The sequence below is a fragment of the Patagioenas fasciata genome, chromosome 1 (genome assembly GCF_037038585.1).
Source record: "Patagioenas fasciata isolate bPatFas1 chromosome 1, bPatFas1.hap1, whole genome shotgun sequence".
Classification (NCBI taxonomy): Eukaryota; Metazoa; Chordata; class Aves; order Columbiformes; family Columbidae; genus Patagioenas; species Patagioenas fasciata.
Window position 1 is genome coordinate 2,836,615 of NC_092520.1, and position 24,467 is coordinate 2,861,081.

General features: G+C 45.5%; 1 protein-coding gene across 2 annotated transcripts in view; it reads left to right on the forward strand.

Moving 5' to 3' along the window:
- The window catches only part of FCHSD2 (FCH and double SH3 domains 2), a 163,476-nt gene that overhangs the window by 24,660 nt on the left and 114,349 nt on the right, over positions 1–24,467 (forward strand). For both annotated transcript variants that reach the window (XM_065833764.2, XM_065833774.2), the window contains exon 3: positions 6,281–6,326. In XM_065833764.2, the coding sequence (XP_065689836.1) occupies positions 6,281–6,326 (46 nt within the window). The remainder of the gene's footprint in view (positions 1–6,280; positions 6,327–24,467) is intronic.

Here is a 24,467-nt window from a genome sequence, read left to right on the forward strand (position 1 = left end):
CAGGAGAGGTTGAGGTTGGATGTGGGGAACAATTTCTTCCCCAAAGGGCTGTGGGGCATTGGAACAGGCTGCCCAGGGCAGTGCTGGAGTCACCATCCCTGGAGGGGTTGAACAGATGTGGAGATGAGGTTCTCAGGGACATGGTTTAGTGCCAGGGTTGAGTTAGTGGTTGGACTCAATGATCTTGAAGGTCTTTTCCAACCAAAAATGATTCTGTGATTCTAATTCTACAGTGATCATCATCTGGGCACTCGTGTTGGCTTGTTGCTCCTGGCTTTCACAGACGGCTTCTGTTGGTATTTCCTGACAAGGGAGTACTTAATCCTTTTGTCTTCAAAGAACTGACCAAGGAGTGTTAAGCGACTCTTCAGCAGATGTTTGCTGAGCACCTGTATAGCTGCTGACCTGGAGTACACGTAGCAGATGGCACAGCACAAAGACAAGCTTGGTCAAGGACTCTGCTCAGGATGTGGAATTGCTTGAAATTGAGCAATTATGGTGTTGGGAACATCAGAGGGAGCAACTACCCTCAGCACAACTGGGGTCTTAACCCAGAGGACACTGCTGTCTGAGTCTTGGGCTGCATGGTCTGTGTGGCGCCTCTTCCTGGGACTGGGTCAACGTGCAGCTGATGTTCTCTGGTATGGTACTGAGTTGTCACCAAGAGAAGGAGCTGTGGAATCATGTGAGCGGACTGGGAGAGGTGATGGTCACTAGAGACTTCTGCTGGGAACAAAAACATCTATGTGCTGAGCTGACTTGATATCTTGGGAGGTTTTACCAGGGAGTTAGATCAAGGATACTGCAAAACAACCACAAGGTTTATCCAACATAGGGACTGTGACCCCATGTGGGCATCTAGGAGGTGACCTACTGGAGGTGACGTTGGATGTGTAAAGAGTGATGGCATCACTCTGGTGACAAGAGTGAAGCAGGGGAACCTTGGGTGTGTTCTTGGTCCTTCCTGGGGAGGTGAAGGGCTTGGCAGGAGTGGACACATCCAGGAGCTCAGCATCTGGCTGTGCAGCTGATGTTGCAGACGGGGCTTTAAATCTTCTAAATGTTGAAACAAGGACTACTGAGGAGGGATGGGATCCATCGAACAAGGTGGGACACAAGCACCTTTGCCAACAGCTAAACCTGGTGAGGAACCTGAAGCAAAGGTCTGATGAAGAAGTGTCTTGGGGACGGTGTCCTGGAAGAGACTCTCCCCAGTATAACTGGAGATCTGTCACAGGTACATGAGCCCATGCAGATGGAAACCAACAGGAGGAGTTGGGAATGTGTGTGTAGCTGGTTGGGACTACGGATGTGTGGTGAGGTAGTTCACACTCGCCTTTGGAAGGTCATGGCAATCAGGAGAGGTTCCTGAGGACTGGAAAAGGGCAAATGCCGTGTGCTTTTTCAAAGATGGCTAAAAGGAGGATGTGAGAACAGCAGCCAGGTTAAGCTTACCTTAGTCCCTGTGAAGATCATGGAGCAAAACCTCCAAGAAGCCCTTTCTTGAAGGGGCAAGAAGGTGATTTGGGGCAGCCAGTGTGGACTTAGCAAGGACAAATTGTGCCCGTTTGCGTTCTGGGAGAGCTGGCGATGTGGGCAAGCTGACAAACAGTGTATGCTCTGTGTGTTGACTTTAGAGAGGCCTTTGACACAGTCTCCTGTAGCACCTTTAAGCCACCTCGAGGACACACGGCCTGATAAATGGGTGGAAAATTGGCTGGACTTCCTAACTGGAAGAGACGCAGAGCAGAGTTCAGCTGGATATCCCTCACAGGTCAATAACGAATCAATACCGTTTAATGACTTTAATAACAACCTGGCTGATGGGATGTGCTCTTGGCAGTTTGATGATGGGTTTCAGATTGGGGGGAATGGTCAATGGGCTGGAGGCAGGGCTGGGATCGCAGCCACCTTGACACGTGGGAGAAACGGGCTGGCAGGGACCTCGGGACGGTCAACAAAGGCGAGCGCCAAGTCCTTCCCCCAGGACTCGCCGGCCGGGCTGGAAATTCCAGTGCCACCATGCGCATAAATATTCCGAGTGTGTGGAGTTCACCATCAGGGTTCCTCTCCTCTTGCTCCTGTGTTAGGATCTATTTCCCTCGCTTAGAATAGATACATCTCATTCTGGAGCTGTTTGGAAGTTAAGGGAGGTGTGGAGTTGATATCTAACACTCTGTTCTAACTTACAACCTGCGGGTTTGGTTTTTGTTTTTAAGGTAAGAGATTGTATTCATGCAGATACTCACTGTTAGCAGGTTTTGGGATTGTTCAGTAGTGACTTCTGTTTTCTCTGAAATGGGACAAAGAGAAGGAACAAAGTCAGTTGTGTAATTCTACTTTAATACATAATATTGGCTTTTGAGTTTTCAGGGGTTACCCCCTCTTTTTTCTTTTTTCTTTTCCTTTTTTTTTTCTTTTTTTCCTCTCCCCCTTCCTCTCCCCCTTCCTCTCCCCCTTCCTCTCCCCCTTCCTCTCCCCCTTCCTCTCCCCCTTCCTCTCCCCCTTCCTCTCCCCCTTCCTCTCCCCCTTCCTCTCCCCCTTCCTCTCCCCCTTCCTCTCCCCCTTCCTCTCCCCCTTCCTCTCCCCCTTCCTCTCCCCCTTCCTCTCCCCCTTCCTCTCCCCCTTCCTCTCCCCCTTCCTCTCCCCCTTCCTCTCCCCCTTCCTCTCCCCCTTCCTCTCCCCCTTCCTCTCCCCCTTCCTCTCCCCCTTCCTCTCCCCCTTCCTCTCCCCCTTCCTCTCCCCCTTCCTCTCCCCCTTCCTCTCCCCCTTCCTCTCCCCCTTCCTCTCCCCCTTCCTCTCCCCCTTCCTCTCCCCCTTCCTCTCCCCCTTCCTCTCCCCCTTCCTCTCCCCCTTCCTCTCCCCCTTCCTCTCCCCCTTCCTCTCCCCCTTCCTCTCCCCCTTCCTCTCCCCCTTCCTCTCCCCCTTCCTCTCCCCCTTCCTCTCCCCCTTCCTCTCCCCCTTCCTCTCCCCCTTCCTCTCCCCCTTCCTCTCCCCCTTCCTCTCCCCCTTCCTCTCCCCCTTCCTCTCCCCCTTCCTCTCCCCCTTCCTCTCCCCCTTCCTCTCCCCCTTCCTCTCCCCCTTCCTCTCCCCCTTCCTCTCCCCCTTCCTCTCCCCCTTCCTCTCCCCCTTCCTCTCCCCCTTCCTCTCCCCCTTCCTCTCCCCCTTCCTCTCCCCCTTCCTCTCCCCCTTCCTCTCCCCCTTCCTCTCCCCCTTCCTCTCCCCCTTCCTCTCCCCCTTCCTCTCCCCCTTCCTCTCCCCCTTCCTCTCCCCCTTCCTCTCCCCCTTCCTCTCCCCCTTCCTCTCCCCCTTCCTCTCCCCCTTCCTCTCCCCCTTCCTCTCCCCCTTCCTCTCCCCCTTCCTCTCCCCCTTCCTCTCCCCCTTCCTCTCCCCCTTCCTCTCCCCCTTCCTCTCCCCCTTCCTCTCCCCCTTCCTCTCCCCCTTCCTCTCCCCCTTCCTCTCCCCCTTCCTCTCCCCCTTCCTCTCCCCCTTCCTCTCCCCCTTCCTCTCCCCCTTCCTCTCCCCCTTCCTCTCCCCCTTCCTCTCCCCCTTCCTCTCCCCCTTCCTCTCCCCCTTCCTCTCCCCCTTCCTCTCCCCCTTCCTCTCCCCCTTCCTCTCCCCCTTCCTCTCCCCCTTCCTCTCCCCCTTCCTCTCCCCCTTCCTCTCCCCCTTCCTCTCCCCCTTCCTCTCCCCCTTCCTCTCCCCCTTCCTCTCCCCCTTCCTCTCCCCCTTCCTCTCCCCCTTCCTCTCCCCCTTCCTCTCCCCCTTCCTCTCCCCCTTCCTCTCCCCCTTCCTCTCCCCCTTCCTCTCCCCCTTCCTCTCCCCCTTCCTCTCCCCCTTCCTCTCCCCCTTCCTCTCCCCCTTCCTCTCCCCCTTCCTCTCCCCCTTCCTCTCCCCCTTCCTCTCCCCCTTCCTCTCCCCCTTCCTCTCCCCCTTCCTCTCCCCCTTCCTCTCCCCCTTCCTCCTTAACAAATAAACCCAATGTAGTATGAGTTTGGCCATCATCACCCACTGAGTGTGTGCTCCCAGTGTACGTTATAAGCAGAAGATGCAAAGTCATAATTTTCCGCTGGCATGTGTTTTAGATGTCATGAATAATTCTTCATCTGCTTTCTGGGAAGCTGGAAATGTTTTGGTATTTCATAATTCACTGATTCACCTCCTCGAGTCTCAGTGGATTGAGTCAGTTGAAAACGTTACAATGTGCTCTACAGTTCCTAAGTAGATTTGCTTGAGGAATTTTGGATGGGGTGAATTATGCTTCGTTGGCTCCTTGTTGATTTTCCCAGCCTTTAAAGGGAAGCACATTCACCTATGCAAACTTAGCCCTTTCTTTTCTTCAAGAGACCTGTGCATGCAGCATCTCTTTACATTTTTGCATAGATGCACTTAAATGAGCTTTTGAATACAGAGAGTCAGTAACTTTATGACTTTCAGGGCATCACTGTTTATCTGTTTTTACTGTGCAAGTTGTGCCTTTCATCCTTTTATTTGTATGAACTAAGACTTTGGATTGATGGGGCAAAGAGAATAAACACATCACATAAATTAACAGTTGCAGGTTAGTAATGATACTTAGGAATTATTGTCCAGAAACAACAACTAAGACACTTTTTGGATGTGTAATTCTGGTATTTCTGCCCGTTACTTAATGGTTTGAGAAAAAAAGATGCAGTAGCAGATATTGAAGAAACTCTAAATAATGTTCCTACTTTCTTGCAGACCCACTAATTCGTGTCTTAAAAATGAATAACCAGCTTTGCACATAAAATCAAGATACACACCTGAACGTTTTCAGGCTTCCCAAGTAAAGAAACTCTGATACATTTGTTAGTGGGACCATTTTTCCTGCTCAAAATAATTTTCTCTTGGGAAATTTCTCTCCTTCAGACCTCGTATTTCTTGCCATTAGTTAGAGTGGAATTTGTTTTGTATGGGGGAGGAGAAAATCCTCATGGTGAAATATCCAGCGTCTGAGTATCCAGAACATTTAGGTCTGATTATATGTTTTCAAATCAGATTAGCTGAGAATTGGAAAATAACTCCCTTTGCCGTAAATCCTCCCACATTTCTATTTCAAAGGCATCTCCTTGTTTTCTTTTACCTTTTCAATATTTAGAAAACATTTCATTTATTCCTAGTGACTTCTGCAGTTATTTCTACTTGTTACATACATTGAAGGTTCCTACAGAAGATATTGAGTGTTTGCCAAACTAAACGGATATTGGACTTGGCAACAGGAGGGCCTAAAAGAAATTATGTTGTAGTATTAGATGAAATATAGTGAATTATTTATGAAGAAGAGTTGTCCGAAACAACTTTACCTGCTCATATATTTATGATATGGCACAGTCGTGCAGCCCTTTACATCCACCTGAGATACACGGCGGTGCAGTTAGGAAGAGAGGATGGGATTATTGGAGCTGGAATACAGCCAGCTCATGGGGCTGTCGTTAATCTGGAAAGAATTTGAAGCAATCACGATGTGTTTAGGCTTTTGTTTTCCGTCCCGTGGCGAAGACGGAGCCCGGAACGCGCCATTGGCGTGTGGGTGCTCTTCATGGGTGAAATGGAGTAGACAGGAGCAGAAAGAGCCCGTTCGGAGCTCCTTTTGTTGGTGTTGATTGAGTTAACCTTATTAGAGGATTGTATTTTTATTAACGTGTCGCTTGTGTAACTGATTTAAATAGAATTACGTTTTCTTTTGCTGATGGTGTCACCTTAAGCTTAGTTGTTTCTAGTAGAGCTTGAAGAAAACCTGGCTGTTCAAGGGATAAACAGGGAATAGTCGAAGCTACTGAAGAAAAGAGCCTTGAGACATTTAGGTGTTTGAACCTTCCTGTTCTAATGGTGACGGTGTTGAAACCCTGTGGTTTAAAATACATTGAGATGGTCCATATTGAATCCATACAGTGCTGATATTAATGTGGAATGACCTGCTGTGATTGGCACTGAGTTAAGTAGGTCTGTCTAAATGCATAAAGCCAAATTCTGTGCTACCAGACTCTTCCATAGGTTATAAAAAGCTGACGAGCCTTTAATGAAGTAAATGGTATTTATAGTCCCAGGAACTGAATTGGTCCAATAAAACTTCACATACATAATGTTCATATTTCTAAGTCCACCTGTGCTAGTTGCCACACTACTGATATACAGTTGTCAAACCCTTTTGTTGCTCATTTAACTATAAAGACTGTCAAGCAAAATGTCCTTTTAAATAAATTATTGAATTTATAGCATTTTGCTGTGTATATTAATGGATTTTTGTCCTCTCTTGCAGAGCGTTCAGTCAGAAAAGGGCTGCGATCGAAAGGGAATATGCACAGGTAGGTGCTGCAATCATTTTAACATCTATGACGTTCTATTGAGGTCATTTATTTGTTAGCAGATTTTCCATGGTGTATGTTTTCTCGTTTATTCTTTCTGTAATTCGCTTAGTACGAAAGAATCGAGTGGAAATTCAGAATGAGAAAGTTTGGCCTATGCGGGATTTAGGCCCCTTCTGTGTTTTCAGGGACATTTTGCCTTGAGAAAGTTCTTGGGTCCAAAAGGCATTTTCAACATTTTTTTGGTGCCAATTATTATAAAGTCAATCAACTCTTGGAGGTTTTGGCGAGTGCAAAACTTGAGCTAAAAGTCAAATCAGGTCACTTAGAGGAGAGGAAACTTGTTCTGGCATCCTCGGTCCAAAATAAATTGCCATTCTTCAGTAAGAGCCACTTCCCGTTCATCTGGAATCAAAGCAGCCAGATTTGCCCTCATATTTGTGACAGTGGAATGAATTCAGATTTGTTTGGGAGGATGGAAGGAGGATTGATTTGTTTTCCCCTTTCCAAAATTAAAGAACATCTAATAAGGGGCAGCTTAATTTACAGTAAAATCTCTTGGAGCTTAAGTCCAAGTCCAACAGATTACAAATACATTAATTTCTTTTCAAATAGATTAAAGATAGAATAAAACACAAGTGAGGGCACTCGGTTTCTGAAACAGGATTTCCAAATGCCCTGACACTGCAATGTACACATTTTGTAGTCCTAGATTCTCTCATGGGGTCTCAGCCCAAAACCCAGCTGAAAACATTCAGTAAATCAAATCAGATTTGTCCTGGTATTTAATCCGAATGCTCACAGCGGTGCTATAAGGGTCCGCAGTTATTGGCGCTCCGATTCTTTCGTCGTACATGAATTTACATTGATTACAGCAGCAGTTGCGCTTAATTTGATTAAATATAGCAATTTTTCAATGACAGAATCGATAGAGGCCTCATGAAACTTGAACTAAAAGCGTCTGTTCTTTCGTGGTTTTCGTAACGACGTTGTAGAGAGTTTAAGATCAATTCTTACTACATTTCTCTATTTTACACTGGGAACGTTATTTATATGCAGAGGCATTTTTAGCATTCGCCGTGTTTGGGGCATAGTATTGATAAGCTGGAAAAACAATTACATTCTCAGATTGGGAAAGCTCAGTCTTAACAACTGAGCCTTTCAACCCCTTGCATTTAAAACCTCCCGACTTTCCAGCTGCATCATTTGAGATTCATCGAGCGGCGTCTCCCATGAATGAAGTTTTGTGGGGTGGCTTCCTCGGTTTACCACTAAGTGCCCGGTTCAAGAATAACCTTGGATGTTGCTTTATTTTCGGGCCCGTCAAAAGGATTTTCTGTTTTCGAGCTGGTTCTAAAATCTCACAGCAACTGGAATCAAAATAAGTGGGAAGTCGGACTCATTGCCGGTGGGAGATTCCTTTGCGAACACTAGGAATTCTCAGTCAATCTTTACACATTCTACCCAAATGTCTTTTGTCACCTCGGTGAACTCGGAATATTCTAATTTAGGACATTTTTGGCAAACTAAAAAAGTAAATGTGGAAGAACGGATGGTGAAAATAAGTTTCCCAGAGTTGAACGCTTTGTTGGTTTAAAACACGTGGACGCGGATGCGCCGCGCTCGGATACCAGATCTATATACACAGGGTGCTTTTGTTTGCAGAAGGAGAACCTGTACAAATCCCAGTGAAACCCCGGGGTTTGGTGTGTGTAATTTATCCCTAATTCCATGGTAAATGGCTCGAATATACGTGGCGAATTACAGGATTTCAATGTAAAATGTCCTGCGTCTTATTTTATCAAGGGAGGTTTTTCACCTGATTGTACCTGTTGCCGTCAAAGCTTTTCCGAGTTGTCTTTCTGCTTGTTCTCTGCATCCCATGGGATCTTTATGGGCTTTTCTACGCTGTGCTGTCATATAAACGGGAAAAATATTTGACATATCAGCCCTAGCACTGCGATTCTTTCTAGATCTGTGGTGAATATACACTCCACTGTTTCCTTTGTATTTTCAGTACTACGTTATTTAATATATGCTTAGAGCTTTACCTTAATCTCCAGAATGGAGAATACAGAAAGGCCCTCATTTCCAATTAACAGTATTCCTAGTCATAGCATTTAAATTGCAGTTTATTATTATTATTATTATTATTATTATTATTAGCTCTTCTCTGTAATTAATTGGTGGCTAAGAATACTCTTTTGTTAGGTGAACAAGCAAGTTGGTGGATATGTAATTTCACTGCTAGTAAAAACTGTTTTACCTAGCACGTTAAATAGGTAAAATGGGATTTGCTTTATTATATCTCTGCTGTACTTTTAATTAGGATTTAACAATGATTTTTCCCGGTCTGTGTCGCCTCCTGAGAACACAGAGGCGACCTTGTCGTGTTCTCTCAGGCTCCATATTTAGGGATCATCGTTTCAGGGTAAAACGTGACTTTAGGTGATCAACCTGGTGTATTCTTTGGTCTACGAGTAACCTCGAGGAGCTGGAGCTGTGAAACGCACTACTCATCTCACCTATGCTAATTGGGTTGCTAATTGAAGGCATCAATAACAGAATAAAAGGTAGGAAAGTCCACCCTGGAGCTGCACAGGAGCTTCACATTTGAACCGAGTTGCAAGTTGAGGTTTCTTTTCAGATTTCAAAAATAAAACCCCACTAATTGTTAAGGATTTTTTTTATCCTGACCGCGTTTTCTAGAGGTCAAATGAACACTGAAGAGATGCGTGTGCGCAGTAAAACCAGCGATCTTATCTGCCATCCGGAGGGAGCGTTCGGGGCGCTCGGTGTCGATTGCTCGCTACATTGCGGTGAGAAACTCGATACGTTTAAAACATTTTAAACTACGGAGAAAAGAAAAGGTGGCGTTGTTTGGATCCGCACGTTCCTGTCATTACTGGGACGCAAACGCATCCTTTGTATCAATGACAATAATGACAATTTCTTTTATATATCCAAATAATGTTTATGGGCTGTATCCCGGAACGTTTTTTCTTTGCTATATTGTTTTTTCTTGCTTAAATTCAAAATGCTGAGCATTTATTTTACCATCTGCTGAAAAAGCTACTGGACTGTTTTCCATCATCTATAGCGGCTTTTTAAACAATTATTTAGTAGATTAAAATTCTAAGGTTTAAAATCAAAGATTTCCCCTCCATGTCATACTACCTGATTATTTTCTTTGCTGTTCTTTTACCGCGTAGACCAACACTTCGTAACTGATTTATCCTTGTGCTCTGGAGACTGGAAAGGTGACGGTATTTGCATAGTAAGGTATTAGAGAAATCAGGTCAGTTTTAACCAGCATAATATGGGTCGAAAATCAAATCACCCCATTTGTAGTCAAATGGAATCTTTCAACAAAGAAAGGTTCTCTTTTTGAAAGTATCTTGCTTTATTGCAGTGTTGCAGGAGGAAGAGCAACATCAGGGAAGGCAGCAAGAGCTCTGTAAATACATTTATTTCACCCCTGAAAGCGTTTTCTTGAGATTTCTGCCTTGAACATTTCACAGAATCCCAGAATGTCAGGGGTTGAAGGGACCTGGAAAGCTCATCCAGTGCAATCCCCCCATGGAGCAGGAACACCCAGCTGAGGTTCCACAGGAAGGTGTCCAGGCGGGTTTGAATGTCTGCAGAGAAGGAGACTCCACAACCTCCCTGGGCAGCCTGGGCCAGGCTCTGACACCCTCACCAGGAACAAGTTTCTTCTCAAATCTCAGTGGAACCTCCTGTGTTCCAGTTTGCACCCATTGCCCCTTGTCCTATCATTGGTTGTCACCGAGAAGAGCCTGGCTCCATCCTCCTGACACTGCCCCTTTCCATATTGATCCCCAGGAATGAGTCCCCCCTCAGTCTCCTCTTCTGCAGCTCCAGAGCCCCAGCTCCCTCAGCCTTTCCTCACACGGCAGATGCTCCACTCCCTTCAGCATCTTGGTGGCTGCGCTGGACTCTCTCCAGCAGTTCCCTGTCCTTCTGGAACTGAGGGGCCACAACTGGACACAATATTCCAGGGGTGGTCTCCCCAGGGCAGAGCAGAGGGGCAGGAGAACCTCTCTGACCTACTGACCACCCCCTTCTAACCCACCCCAGGTACCATTGGCCTTCCTGGCCACAAGGGCCCAGTGCTGGCTCATGCTCACCCTGCTGTCCCTAGGACCCCCAGGTCCCTTTCCCCTACACTGCTCTCTAATAGATCATTCCCCAACTTACACTGGAACCATGCAGTCTGGACAGAATTATTTTGTTTTCTGTTCCTTTTCAGCCCAATGGATACAGAAAGTTTCTGTGGCTTTAGCCAGAGCAGGAAGAGGTTGGAGATTTAAAGGGTGAGTCCCCGACTTGGGGACAAACAAGAAGCAGCCGTAGGTTGGCTGGTCAGTAGCCTGGTTTATAAATTATATTAATAATATTAAATTCTTTCCATCTTCCTTTGAAGGTGATGTCCGCCTAATATTTTAGTCATTTGTCTGGTTTTTGATTGACAGCTAAAATCAATGACACTTGTAATCAAGCAGTGATTTAAAAAATACCCGTGAAATGAGCTTTTTGGCTGGGTGGGGAAGATGTATTTGGAAGATTTAGGAATATCTTCTCTTTTAGGGAATTAAGAGCTTTGACTTCTCTACTCCAGATGATGTGAGGAGGGATTTAGTTGGTAATTAGCATGCATACGGAAAGTTATTTTTTTACTCTGGTTTAAGTTTTGAAGAAACGAGGATGAGGGAATCGAGTGACTGTCAGCAAGTTTGCTGGGGACACCAAGCTGGGAGGAGTGGCTGACACGCCAGAGGCTGTGCTGCCATCAGAGACCTGGACAGGCTGGAGAGTTGGGACTTTCAGTTATCTGACAAATTCATTTGTCTGCATTTTTGCTTGCTGTTGGCTTTGCCCATTTTTCTTAGTTTGGAGTAACGAATTTCTTTTCAAGAGCTCAAGAGAATTACTCCATATCTCTATTTGCTACGTCCTCTATTTACACAACCCAATCAGGTTCAAATCAGTGATCTATAAGGCATCCCCGCTTTCCAAACCGATAATTTAATAATCCGTGCTTGTCTAATGAAAGTCTAAATAGTTGTCTCGCTGTGTGCTTTTAAAAACCAAAAGCCAAAACCTTAGAAATAAAGAACTTACTTGTGTTTTACTTTCTTGTCACGTTTTAAGGCAAGGGGGCAATAAACCATGACGGACGCTCCCTGTTATCCCCTTTACCTCCCGCCACCCCTTCCCTTAGATCGGAGAGATGATAAGAAAGAGAAGGGGAAAGGAAGAGAGACTTAGACTTCAAGTTGGAGAGTTTTAAGGGGTTTTACTAATGCTACTAATAAATAGAAAATATATATACAAAATATACAAAACCATCACTCAGCAGCAGAGCTGGGTGTGCGGAGCTGGCGGCTCCAGCAGCTGCAGCTCAGGCCCCAGAAGTCACGAGCGGGATTCACAGCAACCGGAACCTGGGTGCAGGATGCAGGGCCTGAGGCCTGTGGGTCACAGACAGACAGACAGACAGGGGCCTCTCCAGATGCCGGCCGTGGGCGAAGAGAGCGTGACCCTGTGATCACCTTCTGATATAGGGGGTATGACGATTATGGGATGGAATACTTCCGTTGGTCAGTTCCAGTCACCTGTTCCATCCACCCCTCCTCAAACACGCCCCTCTCACAACGGAACGTGGGGAAACTTATCAGTCTTTCTTAGCTACCATAGTAATAAATCTAAACACGAGCTTCTTCAGCATTCCATTGGTTTCTTATCAGCACCGAGTGCAGCATCCTAGGAGAAATATGCAGGTAAAACTCAGCAAAGTGCAGGCACCTAGAAGAACTGAGCTGGAAGAAAAGTCACTAAAAGGGAACCGGTCTTGTTTCTAACAAAACCAGGACATTGAAATCAGTAATAGCTCTCAAATAATTTTTCTGGAAGAAAATTTTCTTTGTGTTTTTCCTTGGCAAAATAAGTTGGTTTATGTGTTTATTTACTTATTTATTTTCTTGCATGCCATCATTTAACATCCCCAACATCATCCATATTGATGACCTGCTTCAGTCCCTAATACATGCGGTTCCAGAAAGAAAACACCTGCTTGATAGCACCTTTATATTATATTATATTTTATTCTCCTATAGTCAAACACCATTCAAAACACTGGGATATGGAGAAGAGCTTGAAGAAAATAAAGTGTAAGCCTTAGTCGCTATTCATGCCGTTCTTTCCGACACAGCGTGGAGAATGGGCGGCCGTGGCCGCTCCATGGGCGGGAGCTGCTCCGTCTCATAAACAGTTAAGGACACTATTGTGAATTTTAGAATAACTTGTAGAGACAAGTTTGATAAATCAGGTGGTATAATGGGATTATTGATACCATTCTGCACTTGACATAGCTCAGCCTCTCCCGGCACGTTTCCCTTTTTACCGCAAAACAAGAAGCTTTTTAGAATTCTCTATATTAAATGGCCATTTAACGTTTAATATAATGTACTCCGCATGGAACAAAGACTATAGGTCTACGTGTGACATCCCAAACAGTATTATCGGTGACCTTCTGAATTTGCATTTGGTTGTTCATGTACTTTATCTTCATGCAGAAACACTTAAAGGGAGGGGGAAAAAGATACCTGACTTAGTTTTTGTCTCAGTGTTCTGTTAGATAACAAATCAACATACCTTATGTTGAAATATCCGTCCATTTAAAAAGCATTTTAAAAAGCAGCTTTTAAAAACGCTAAGCTCTCTGCTACACTTTTAATGGAATTCTTTAGGTTAAAATAATATTGCTCTAAGAACAGAGCTGGACTGTCAGCTTCTATTTTCAGAGAAAACATCTAGTTCCTTATAAAGGGGTTGCTAAGCTTAGAATTCTGCTGTTCCTACAAAGAGAGCCCTTCATAAAGAAACTCTGGGTTTTGCTGGACTGATGCAAGTTTCTCTTAGCCGGCTTGTAGCCCTTATTTTTCTTTCCAATTACGGCGCTCAGAAGCATCTGGATACAGCGCCTGGAATTTCGATCCACGTAAGTGCTCTACTTTCCGATGAAAAACTTGATTCTTAAAAACCGTTCATTTTTACTCAGTCTTTTCAGTTTTGGTGAAGCAGGCGGTGTATCTTGCAGGCTGGAGTTACCTGGGAGCTGCTTCTATGTGCATCACTGTTTTCTTTACTGTAAGTCGGGGGGTTCTTTAACAGCATTTCAGCTTTTTTTGGGTTCCTGAAAGTGGAATTTCTTGTTTTCTGACCCATTCAATCCACTCATCCTTCCCAATATCTGCTTTTCTCTTTCCTGTGATTTAAGAGGGCAGGCTTGTCACAGCTCAATGCTTCAAAAATAAGTAAAATAGAAACTTTGGGTCTCCAAGGCAGTAGCAATACCAGCACTGAGTCCTAACTCCATGCCAGCAATCCGCTGCCTGCTCTTATCCACCTCCAGTTGAATTCCTTTTTAATGTGTGTGTTTTCACTTATGTTGCTCTGAGTATACAACAAGTAGACTCTTTATTTCACAGAATCACAGAATGGACTGGGTTGGAAAAGCCCTCAGAGATCATCCAGTCCAAGCCTTGGTCCAACTCCAGTCCATTGACCAGATCATGGCACTAAGTGCCATGGCCAATCTCAGTTTCAAAACCTCCAGGGCCGGTGAGTCCAGCACCTCCCTGGGCAGCCATTCCAATGCTGACCACTCTCTCTGCACAGAATTGCTTTCTCATCTCCAGCCTCAATTGCCCCTGGCAGAGTTGAAGCCCATGCCCCCTTGTCCTATTGCTGAGTGCCTGGGAGAAGAGCCCAATCCCCCCCTGGCTAGAACTGCCCTTCAGGGAAGTTTCCTACCTTCCAATATCCGTATGCCTGCCAGGCATTACATGTTCATCTAAGAGTTCTTTAAGTCTGTCTTTGTCAGCCCTTAAATACAAGTTATTATACTTATTTCTTATAAACCTTAGGAACAACTTGGTAGCAGGGAGTGGGATACACTTGATATTCCAGAGCAGGCTGGATGGGGCTCTGAGCAACCTGAGCTGGTGAAGATGTCCCTGGTTGGCCTAGATGACACCTCAAGGTCCCTTCCAACCCAAACCATTCTGTGATTCTGTGTTTTGGAACATGTGAAAAATTGCCGCTAAGGCAACGCAGTAAAAGAGCTCACACCCTATTATTCTTTATTATTTTTTTAAAGGAAAATATTATTCCAAGCGTATTTCAGTGGCTGTTGGTTTCATCCTGGTTCTCATACCCTTCACTTGATCAAAAACTGGTTCTTACACCCAAGGAGGTGGGTGACAGGATGATGGGTTAAGAATGAAAGTGGAGTTGTCCCTCTTTCACAGACACAACCGCCTCTTCTGAAAAATCGAAGCTTTATTTCTACACTTAATTGCAGATGACACCAAGCTGGGAGGAGTGGCTGACACGCCAGAGGCTGTGCTGCCATCAGAGACCTGGACAGGCTGGAGAGTTGGGCGGGGAGAAATGGAATGAACTAGAACAAGGGCAAGTGTAGAGTCTTGGATCTGGGCAGGAACAACCCCAGGTTCCAGTGTAAGTTGGGGAAGGAGCTGTTGGAGAGCAGTGTAGGGGAAAGGGACCTGGGGGTGCTGGGGCCAGCAGGGTGAGCATGAGCCAGCACTGGGCCCTTGTGGCCAGGAAGGCCAATGGTACCTGGGGTGGGTTAGAAGGGGGTGGTCAGTAGGTCAGAGAGGTTCTCCTGCCCCTCTGCTCTGCCCTGGGGAGACCACCCCTGGAATATTGTGTCCAGTTGTGGCCCCTCAGTTCCAGAAGGACAGGGAACTGCTGGAGCGAGTCCAGCGCAGCCACCAAGATGCTGAAGGGAGTGGAGCATCTCCCGTGTGAGGAAAGGCTGAGGGAGCTGGGGCTCTGGAGCTGGAGAAGAGGAGACTGAGGGGTGACCTCATTAATGTTTACAGATATAGAAAGGGGCAGTGTCAGGAGGATGGAGCCAGGCTCTTCTCGGTGACAACCAATGACAGGACAAGGGACAGTGAGTGCAAACTGGAACACAGGAGGTTCCACTGAAATTTGAGAAGAAACTTGTTCCTGGTGAGGGTGTCAGAGCCTGGCCCAGGCTGCCCAGGGAGGTTGTGGAGTCTCCTTCTCTGCAGACATTCAAACCCGCCTGGACACCTTCCTGTGGAACCTCAGCTGGGTGTTCCTGCTCCATGGGGGGATTGCACTGGATGAGCTTTCCAGGTCCCTTCCAGCCCCTGACATGGTGTTTCTATGATCCCTGGAGATCATCTGATCCCATCTCCTGCTCAAAGCTGGGCTGACTTTAAAGTTCAGTGAGGTTGGGGAGGCCCTCAACCCTTTTCAATGTGGAGAATCTTGAAGTGTGGAGATTCCCACACCAACATGAGGCTGTTTTACCCTTGTGTTTTCATTCTCACAGCTGTTTGACAGCCCCGGCCCTTCCCCAGTCACCTCTTCGGCCGTTTTATCCCCAGATTTTTCACAATTCCCTGATAATGGCTGCACCTTTCTTTCCATGCTTCGTTCTCTTCCTCTCCTTGTTCTCACCTTTGGGATTGGAATAATTTCCGTAGGGTGGCAAAGTTTCTTGGTAAAAAGGCAAATATGTGGTGGATGAGCATCACCTGTCAACCATTCGCTATATTTTTTAACACTGTCAACAAGCCAAAAGCCATTTGTCTTTTAACTTTCTTTTGGTTTTTTTTGCATTTATTCATTATCTCAGCCCTGCATTTGTTGTGGAGCCATCAATTAACAAATCCTTTGTATTCCAACATAACTCTGCTTCTTTACTTAATTAGTACGTTCTGTGTTACAATCAAAATAGAAACCCAGCCATCACTGAATTGCCTGGGAGCTTAATTAAAAAGAAAACGTTTATTTAATGCAGAAATAAAGGTGCGTAGAGTTTCACGCTTCGTTTTATCCTGAAGTTCAGCTGGTTAATTCGACCGATTAATTCTTTGCGATTCAGTTCGTTCCGCTGGTTTTCCAGTGGTGGGAAAAGGTAATTCCTAAGGTTTGTTATCCCTTTTATCTATGGGACTTAAAAGAAACGTTTGATTGCACCTTGTTTATAGTAATAGGATAAGGTTGGTTAAACAAAAATATATATAAACTTGTACATATGCTTTAAAAATGCCTGAATGTGCTTTTACAGGAGCAGCTCATCGTGGTTTCAGTTCTAGAGCCCCTAACCCGGCGATCCAGACTTTACGCTTGATGCTTTTAGCGGTTTGAGAGATGGAGTCAGGTAAACAGGGCAGGACTTCTTGGCCACTAAAGCTGTTTGGCTTAGCCCGAGGATTCCTTTAAAGGCCACACTAGATGTGTTCTTCACTATTTTTAAATAAACCTCCACTCCCTTCTTCCACTTTTCAGACCTGTGCAGACCAGAACGTGTTGACAGCTTAAAAAAATCTGACAGAAGGAGAATGTTTAAGTCAAATCTACCGTAAATGAGTATTCAGTAGAAGACTCTACGTATACAGTAGTTGACTTGTTCGGTTTTCCTACCGATAAAAGGCCTTTTAGTGAGCGGTCCTGCCCGAGGAAGAGAAGGGAGAAAAGAGCCATAAGGTTACTCAGGAGTCCAAATTAAGATGTGCTGCTAATATAACAAATATAGCAGCAAAAATATATAGATAATCTATATAATTTTATGATCTAGGCAAGCGAGTGCACGCTGCTTTTTGGGTTCTTAACCGATAATATTGAAAAAATAGTGGTTTGCCTGTATTGAAACTGTGGCAAAATATGAACCAGAAGTAGGTGTCACATCAGCTTTTAGATCCTTGGGGGTGATTTCTGATAGTTCATCAAAAAGTGGTTGTTGCTTCAAATATTTATATTCTTATATAATATATATATATTTTCAGGTCTGTGTGGCTGGCAACAAAACTCAGCTCAACCGGGTTATTCCCTTATATGTTGATTTGGATTTGAATTTATATATGCAAACCATTCTTTTCAGTCACTGAAGTCGTTCTAATGATCGCATAGACTTACTCCTCCTATACCTTTCCCAGCTTTTAAAGATATTATTCTGTTTTTTATATATATGTATATTCTCACTGCAGTTCATTCCACTTAACCCACCGCTTTTGCAGTTTAAAGTCGTATTTTCCACAAGAATAAAAGCCCATTTCATGCTGGTTGAAAACAGCAACTAATTGAGGAGGAGGAAAAGGTCTCAGCAGTGGTTTTCTTCGCTCGGATTGTGTACAAATGTGGCCCAAAGCTTTTTTTTACCTTCGCAAACCATAAAGAGGGAGTTTAAAATGAAAAGAGATGTGAGATTGTGAGTGACTGGGTTTCCTGGATTTATTGCTGCTCAGGATTCCAAATTCAATCTGTGTTTGCTTTGTATTGTCTATCCAAATGAGAAATTTGGTTTTGAAAACGCGCTGTAACTATGGACATACTGCTAGATGGGTGGAAAAAGAATAATGAATAACACTGGACAAATTAATCCAGGTTGTGGGAGCTGTGAGAGAATGAGAAGGAAACTGGAATGGTGTATAGTCCTGTAGAACTAAGCTAAAGCTTCCATACGGGCGTTCATATATGTAGAAGAAAAGAGTAAATCAACATCCCTTTTTTTTCGTAGAGTCACAGAATCATTTTGGTTGGAAAAGACCTTTAAGATCATTGAAACCAGCCCTTCCCCACCCCTGGCACTGCCCCATGTCCTGAGAACCTCATGTCCGTCTGTCCAACCCTCCAGGGATGGTGACTCCAGCACTGCCCTGGGCAGCCTGTTCCAATGCCCCACAGCCCTTTGGGGAAGAAATTGTTCCCCAGATCCAACCTCAACCTCCCCTGACGCAACTTGAGGCCGTTTCCTCTGCTCCTGGCGCTTGTTCCTTGGGAGCAGAGCCTGACCCCCCTGGCTCCAAGCTCCTTTCAGGCAGTTCAGAGATCAGAAGGTCTCCCCTCAGCTCCTGTTCTCCTGCTGAACCCCCAGGTCCCTCAGCCACTCCCATCACACTTGTGCTCCAGCCCCTCACCAGCTCCGTTCCCTTCTCTCAACTCGCTCCAGCACCTCAAGACCTTTCTTGGTGTGAGGGACCCAAAGCTGCCCCCAGGATTGGTGGTTTGTCCTCCCCAGGTCCCAGCACAGGGACGGTCACTGCCCTGGGCCTGCTGACCACACCAGTGCTGGTCCCAGCCAGGATGCTGGTGGCCTCTTGCCCACCTGGTCACACGCTGGCTCATGTTCAGCCGCTGGCACCAACACCCCCAGCTCCTTTTCCGCCGGGCACTTTCCAGCCGCTCTTCCCCGAGCCTGTAGCGCTGCCTGGGGTTGCTGTGACCCCAGTGCAGGACCCGCACTTGGCCTTGGTGAACCTCAGACAATTGGCCTCAGCCCATCGATCCAGCCGGGCCAGACCCCTCTGTATGGCCTTCCCACCCTCCAGCACATCAACACTCCACCCAGCTTCATGTCATCTGCAAACTCACTGAGGGTGCACTCGATCCCCTCATCCAGATAATTGATAAAGAGATTAAACAGAACTGGCCCCAACACTGAGCCCTGGGGACACCACTCCTGACCGACCAACAACTGCACTTCTAATTTTGAAAGATCATCCATTATTCACGTTCTACTCTCACATCTCAAGTGAGAAGTGAAGATACCCCACAGCTGGTTCTGCCATATTCTGCTTCACTTTTATTTGCCAGCAAAACTCATCACCGTGACCAATTTGTTGGTCGTTTTCGTAACTGAGAACAAAAGGTTTCTTCCCCGTTGATGACAAGGGGCAGATTCTCTTGTGTCTCCTCCATTTAAAACCAAAATCCCCCCCTCACATAACAACCTTAACAACAATAAAAAAAGCTCAAGAAATTAGAATGTAGATGCAGACAGCTTCTGGAACATCTCACACAAATCACTTTGGGATGAAGATTCTGCTGTGGTTCTTAGAAATATCTTGAAGAAAATTAAGACTGAAGTAATAATGCATTTCCTTTTCCTTCAAAACTCATGTAATTTCCTTTGTAGCGATAATTACACACCAAATAAAAGTAAGAAGTGTGGTTTCGGGGGGGATTTTTTGTTTTCCTTTAACAGTAGGGTTTTTAATGCCCTTTCTCTCTAATCTGTCCATCCTCAACAGCTGTTTCTTAGAAGGCCACTTTATAACAGTTATTTCTAGGAATATAAAGCTATATTTCTGATGCTTTATATGTTATTGTTAGGACCAGAGTTGAACCAGATCATCTCCAAACGTCCCTTTCAACCTCCAACAGGTAGAATGTCTCCAGTTCCATTTACTATTTCTATTTTATAAATGGAGTTGGAGAGATCCTACCTGTTTAAGTGGCTGTCCAAGAATGTGTTTTCTAGTAGCATGTAGAGTTTTAAAAGTTCGGCTCCCTATTTTATTTCATTGTTTTATGAAAGGAATTCTTCCGATGCTGTGATCTCTCCAGATGTAGCATTTTTGCTCAGCGCCCGCACTTCAGGCCTTCGTAGAACGACAAAGTTCACTTGCAGATACATAAAAACTGAGGGGAACAGATCTTTAATTAGGCCACTTGCAGATGTGAGGGCTTCATCAATGCCTTTCTAGCACCAACAGCCTTACTTTTGACCTGGTCTCTATTCCTTGCGTGCACACAGCGCCGTTTTCAGTGAAATCTTCACTTGCCGAGGGGCCTTGTGCAATCCCGCTCTTGTAATGGGCTCCAGAGAGAAATCAAAAGGTTTGGTTGCCAGAAGAGATCGTGGTACCTCAGCAGCTGTTATAATATGTGGAGGCGGCTTTGTAAAACCCAGAGAAACGACGAGTGTTTCAGTTCCTTCTCTTCCAGCCTTTTGTTTCTCTTTTCTTTTTCTTTTTTGTGACCGATGGCAGTGCTGTTATCATTCTGTGCTTGATCTCCGTGCTTTTTAGGCTGTCTCCATTCATGCTTCAGGTCATGGTTGAAAATACATCTGCTTTACAGTTCTACTGACTTATTTGGCTACTTGCATTTTTAGAAATGTTGTCACTGATAATCTCTGGAGCAGAATCACAGAGTGGTTGGGGTTGAAGGGACCTCTGGAGATCATCCAGTCCAACCCAGCTGCTCACGCAGGGTCACCAGAGCAGATCACACAGGATCCCAGGGGGTTTGAATGTCTCAGAGAAGGAGACTCCACACCCGCTCTGGGCAGCCTGGGCCAGGCTCTGGCACCTCCCAGCAAAGAAGTTTCTGCTCATGTTCAGATGGAGCCTCCTGTGTTTCAGTCTGTGCCCGTTGCCCCTCACCCTGGCGTTGGGCACCACTGAACAGAGTCTGCTCCATCCTCTGACACCCACCCTGAGATACTGATCACATTTGATGGCTATGAAGTTGGTGAAGGGTTTGGAGAGGAAGCCATATGAGGAGGGGCTGAAATAACTTGTTCAGCTTGGAGAAGAGGAGACTGAGGGGACAACTCATGGCATCTACGGCTTCCTCACAAGGGGAGGAGGAGGAGCAGGCACTGATCTCTTCTCTTTAGTGACCAGTGACAGACCCCATGGAATGGCAGGTGTGCCAGGGGAGGTTTAGGTTGGACATGAGGCAAAGGTTCTTCACCCAGAGGTGCTGGATACTGAACAGGCTCCCAGGGAGGTGTCACAGCCCCAACCTGACAGTGTTCAAGAAGAGAATGGACAACGTCCTCAGACACATGGGGTGACCTGTGGGGTTGTCATTGCAGGGACAGGAGTTGGACTCCATGATCCTTGTGGGTCCTTCCAGCTCAGGACATTCTATGATTAGATCCCTTCTCAGTCTCTTGTCTCCAGCTGAACAGCCCCAGATCTCTCAGTGTCTCCTCATAAGAAAATGAGCTATAACCCACGTGACTGTTGGACACGTTGTATGTCAAGGAGGCCACACAGAATAGGGCCAGAGAACCCTGCAGGTCTTTTTGCTCCAATCAAGAAATTTCAATGTATTGAAAAGGTGATGAACCCAAAATACAGCATTTCTGCCTCTTGCTAAGTTGTTCTTCTAGGTGCTTGAATTAAACCCCTGTGAGATAACATGCTATCCAGCCAGTATAAGCTATTTTAGGTTGCCATTTTTCCCCTTGACATTTTCAATGGATTTCTTTCTTTCTTGCGATATTCTGCCCAGAATTCGTGAAATTACAGCACCTTCTTGTTTGATCTGATGCCCTCAATGTCTTGGAGAAAGCAAACAGTTAATTCCTACTTATTGTCACTACATTGGTCATGATTTCAGAAACAAACATCATATTTGACTCACTACTCGTCCCCATTGTAGCCACTGATCTGTGCATTTAATCTATAAAACTAAAATCCTCTTTTTTTCCCGTATTTGCGTCTCTTGGCACATTTTCGCTGTGACTGCTTGGTTTCTGATGAGAAACCTGTGAGAGAAGGGTCGTCACTGCTCTTCATTAATAGAGCTCTTGAATATAAAATCAAAAAGCCGTATCTCGCTATTTGGTTTGTACAGCTTATCGTAGCTTTTGTTGCTAATTGATCTTTTTCTTTGTGTCTCAGCCATTAAGAAGAAGTTGGACAAAGAGCTTCTAAGGTAGAAATGTCCAAAACAACCTTCTGCAATCTATTTCAGTTCCTAATATTAGTGCTGGTTTTGGTGAAGCCACAGAGCTGAAGCGAGGCTTAACTTCCCGATTAAGATACTAACCGGAGCTAAATTTGAGTCATAGACTGAAGTTAAAACACTCTCTGGTTTACAAAAATATCTGACGGTATTTTCCTCACTAAAACCATTTACATTAAAACCAACTCTGAGCCTTGCAGGGCTGCACATCACAGAAGGGAACAGATTTATGTTTTCAACCAATTTCTAAGTCGTGTTTGCCCAAGTTTCTCACCTCTATCGTTTCTCTTTATTTCACTCAGGCTTCTGCTGTTGAAATTCCCTTTGCTTCGGGGAAAAATCATCACTTCTGAGGAACTTTTGCAGCTGAGAAATGTCTGGAGGGAGTTTTTCTGTAGGGCTGGGTTAGAAATGCCGCTGGGTTTAGGTTATCAGAAAGGCCGGTAATTGATAAGATACAGAATCACGGAATCACAGAATGGACTGGATTGGCACCTAAGCCTGGGTTTATTCAGCTGTTGATAATCTGCTGAGGTTGAACGAACTCCTTGGGAGAGCAACGTGAGGTTGTTCTGTCTTTTCATAGTATCACAGAATCAACTGGGTTGGAAAAGCCCTCAGAGATCATCCAGTCCAAGCCTTGGTCCAACTCCAGCCCATTGACCAGATCATGGCACTAAGTGCCATGGCCAGTCTCAGCTTCAAAACCTCCAGGGCCAGTGAGTCCAGCACCTCCCTGGGCAGCCATTCCAATGCTGACCACTCTCTCTGCACAGAATTGCTTTCTCATCTCCAGCCTCAATTTCCCCTGGCAGAGTTGAAGCCCATGCCCCCTTGTCCTATTGCTGACTGCCTGGGAGAAGAGCCCAATCCCCCCTGGCTAGAAGTGCCCTTCAGGTCGTTCTAGAGAGTGCTGAGCTCACCTCTAAGCCTCCTCTGCTCCAGACTGAACAAGCCCAGCTCCCTCAGCCTCTCCCCATAGCTCTTGTGTTCAAACAATTTCAGGTGTTAAAAACCACGACCACAGGCTGCTGGCAGGATCAGAGTTTTTTTTTTACCATATTAAAAAGACAAAATAAACCCAACTTTAAAAATAAATAATTAATCTTCAGCCTTTATTATGCAAGCAATATTTATACACTCCATTGGTGTGTAGCCCACTTCTAGATGTGCTTAATGGACCCTCTTTGAGTGCAGGAGATGTATTTTAAATCAAAAATCCTTTTTTCTTTTCTTATTTCTGCTAAGCACAGTGCTCTTGTGGCCAGGAAAGCCAAGGTACCTGGGGTGGGTTAGAAGGGGGTGGTCAGTAGGTCAGAGAGGTTCTCCTGCCCCTCTGCTCTGCCCTGGGGAGACCACCCCTGGAATATTGTGTCCAGTTGTGGCCCCTCAGTTCCAGAAGGACAGGGAACTGCTGGAGAGAGTCCAGCGTAGGGCAACAAAGATGCTGAAGGGAGTGGAGCATCTCCCGTGTGAGGAAAGGCTGAGGGAGCTGGGGCTCTGGAGCTGGAGAAGAGGAGACTGAGGGGGGACTCATTCATGTTTACAGATATAGAAAGGGTGAGTGTCAGGAGGATGGAGCCAGGCTCTTCTTGGTGACAACCAATGATAGGACAAGGGGCAATGGGTACAAACTGGAACACAGGAGGTTCCACTTAAATATGAGAAGAAACTTGTTTGTGGTGAGGGTGTCAGAGCCTGGCCCAGGCTGCCCAGGGGGGTTGTGGAGTCTCCTTCTCTGCAGACATTCAAACCCGCCTGGACACCTTCCTGTGGAACCTCAGCTGGGTGTTCCTGCTCCATGGGGGGATTGCACTGGATGAGCTTTCAGGTCCCTTCAACCCCTGACATTCTGGGATTCTGTGATCAGACTGCAACACAGGGATGTAGAGCTTTGGTGTTACTGAGGGACTCTATAACCAAATGGTAGAAGAAAATAAATAGCGTTTGTACAACATTGATGTACATAACGCTCCATTGACTTGGGGCTTTTTTATTGTGATTTTTTCTGTGTTTTACCTCTGATTTTTTGGTGTTGTTTTTTTTAACTGCACTACACTCAAAATTATACCATGACCAGTTCTGCAAACAGAAGAGAAAACCCAGGGTTTTTATTCAATTCCTTTTACCGCATCAATGGTGGATGGAGCTGGTAACCCAGTTACTAAAGAGCCAGAAGCAGAGGAGCTTTTCATTAAATATCATTTGGCTAAGTGCCCAGAAATGTCACTGTTGGGGGTGAAAACCAAAATAAACCGTTCCTGGTGCCTTTCAGAGGGTCTGGAAAATATATATTCAGATACATTACCATGTAATATTAATAAAAATACAAATACATTAAGCAAATAGAGCAGCTACTATGTGAATAACCTCATGTCCATGTTTTTTACATCCATATCGCATGGTATCAGAATTGGTTTTATCATCCCTGTGTGCATGTGGTCTTATTGAAGAATTGGTTAAATAATTCATCCTATTTGGGTGGTGCTCACGGTTTTCATTGATCTGAAAACTCTCCCCATCGCTCATTCAGTTTTTGACCGTCCCGGGGTGTTCTGCCCATGCATTGAATAT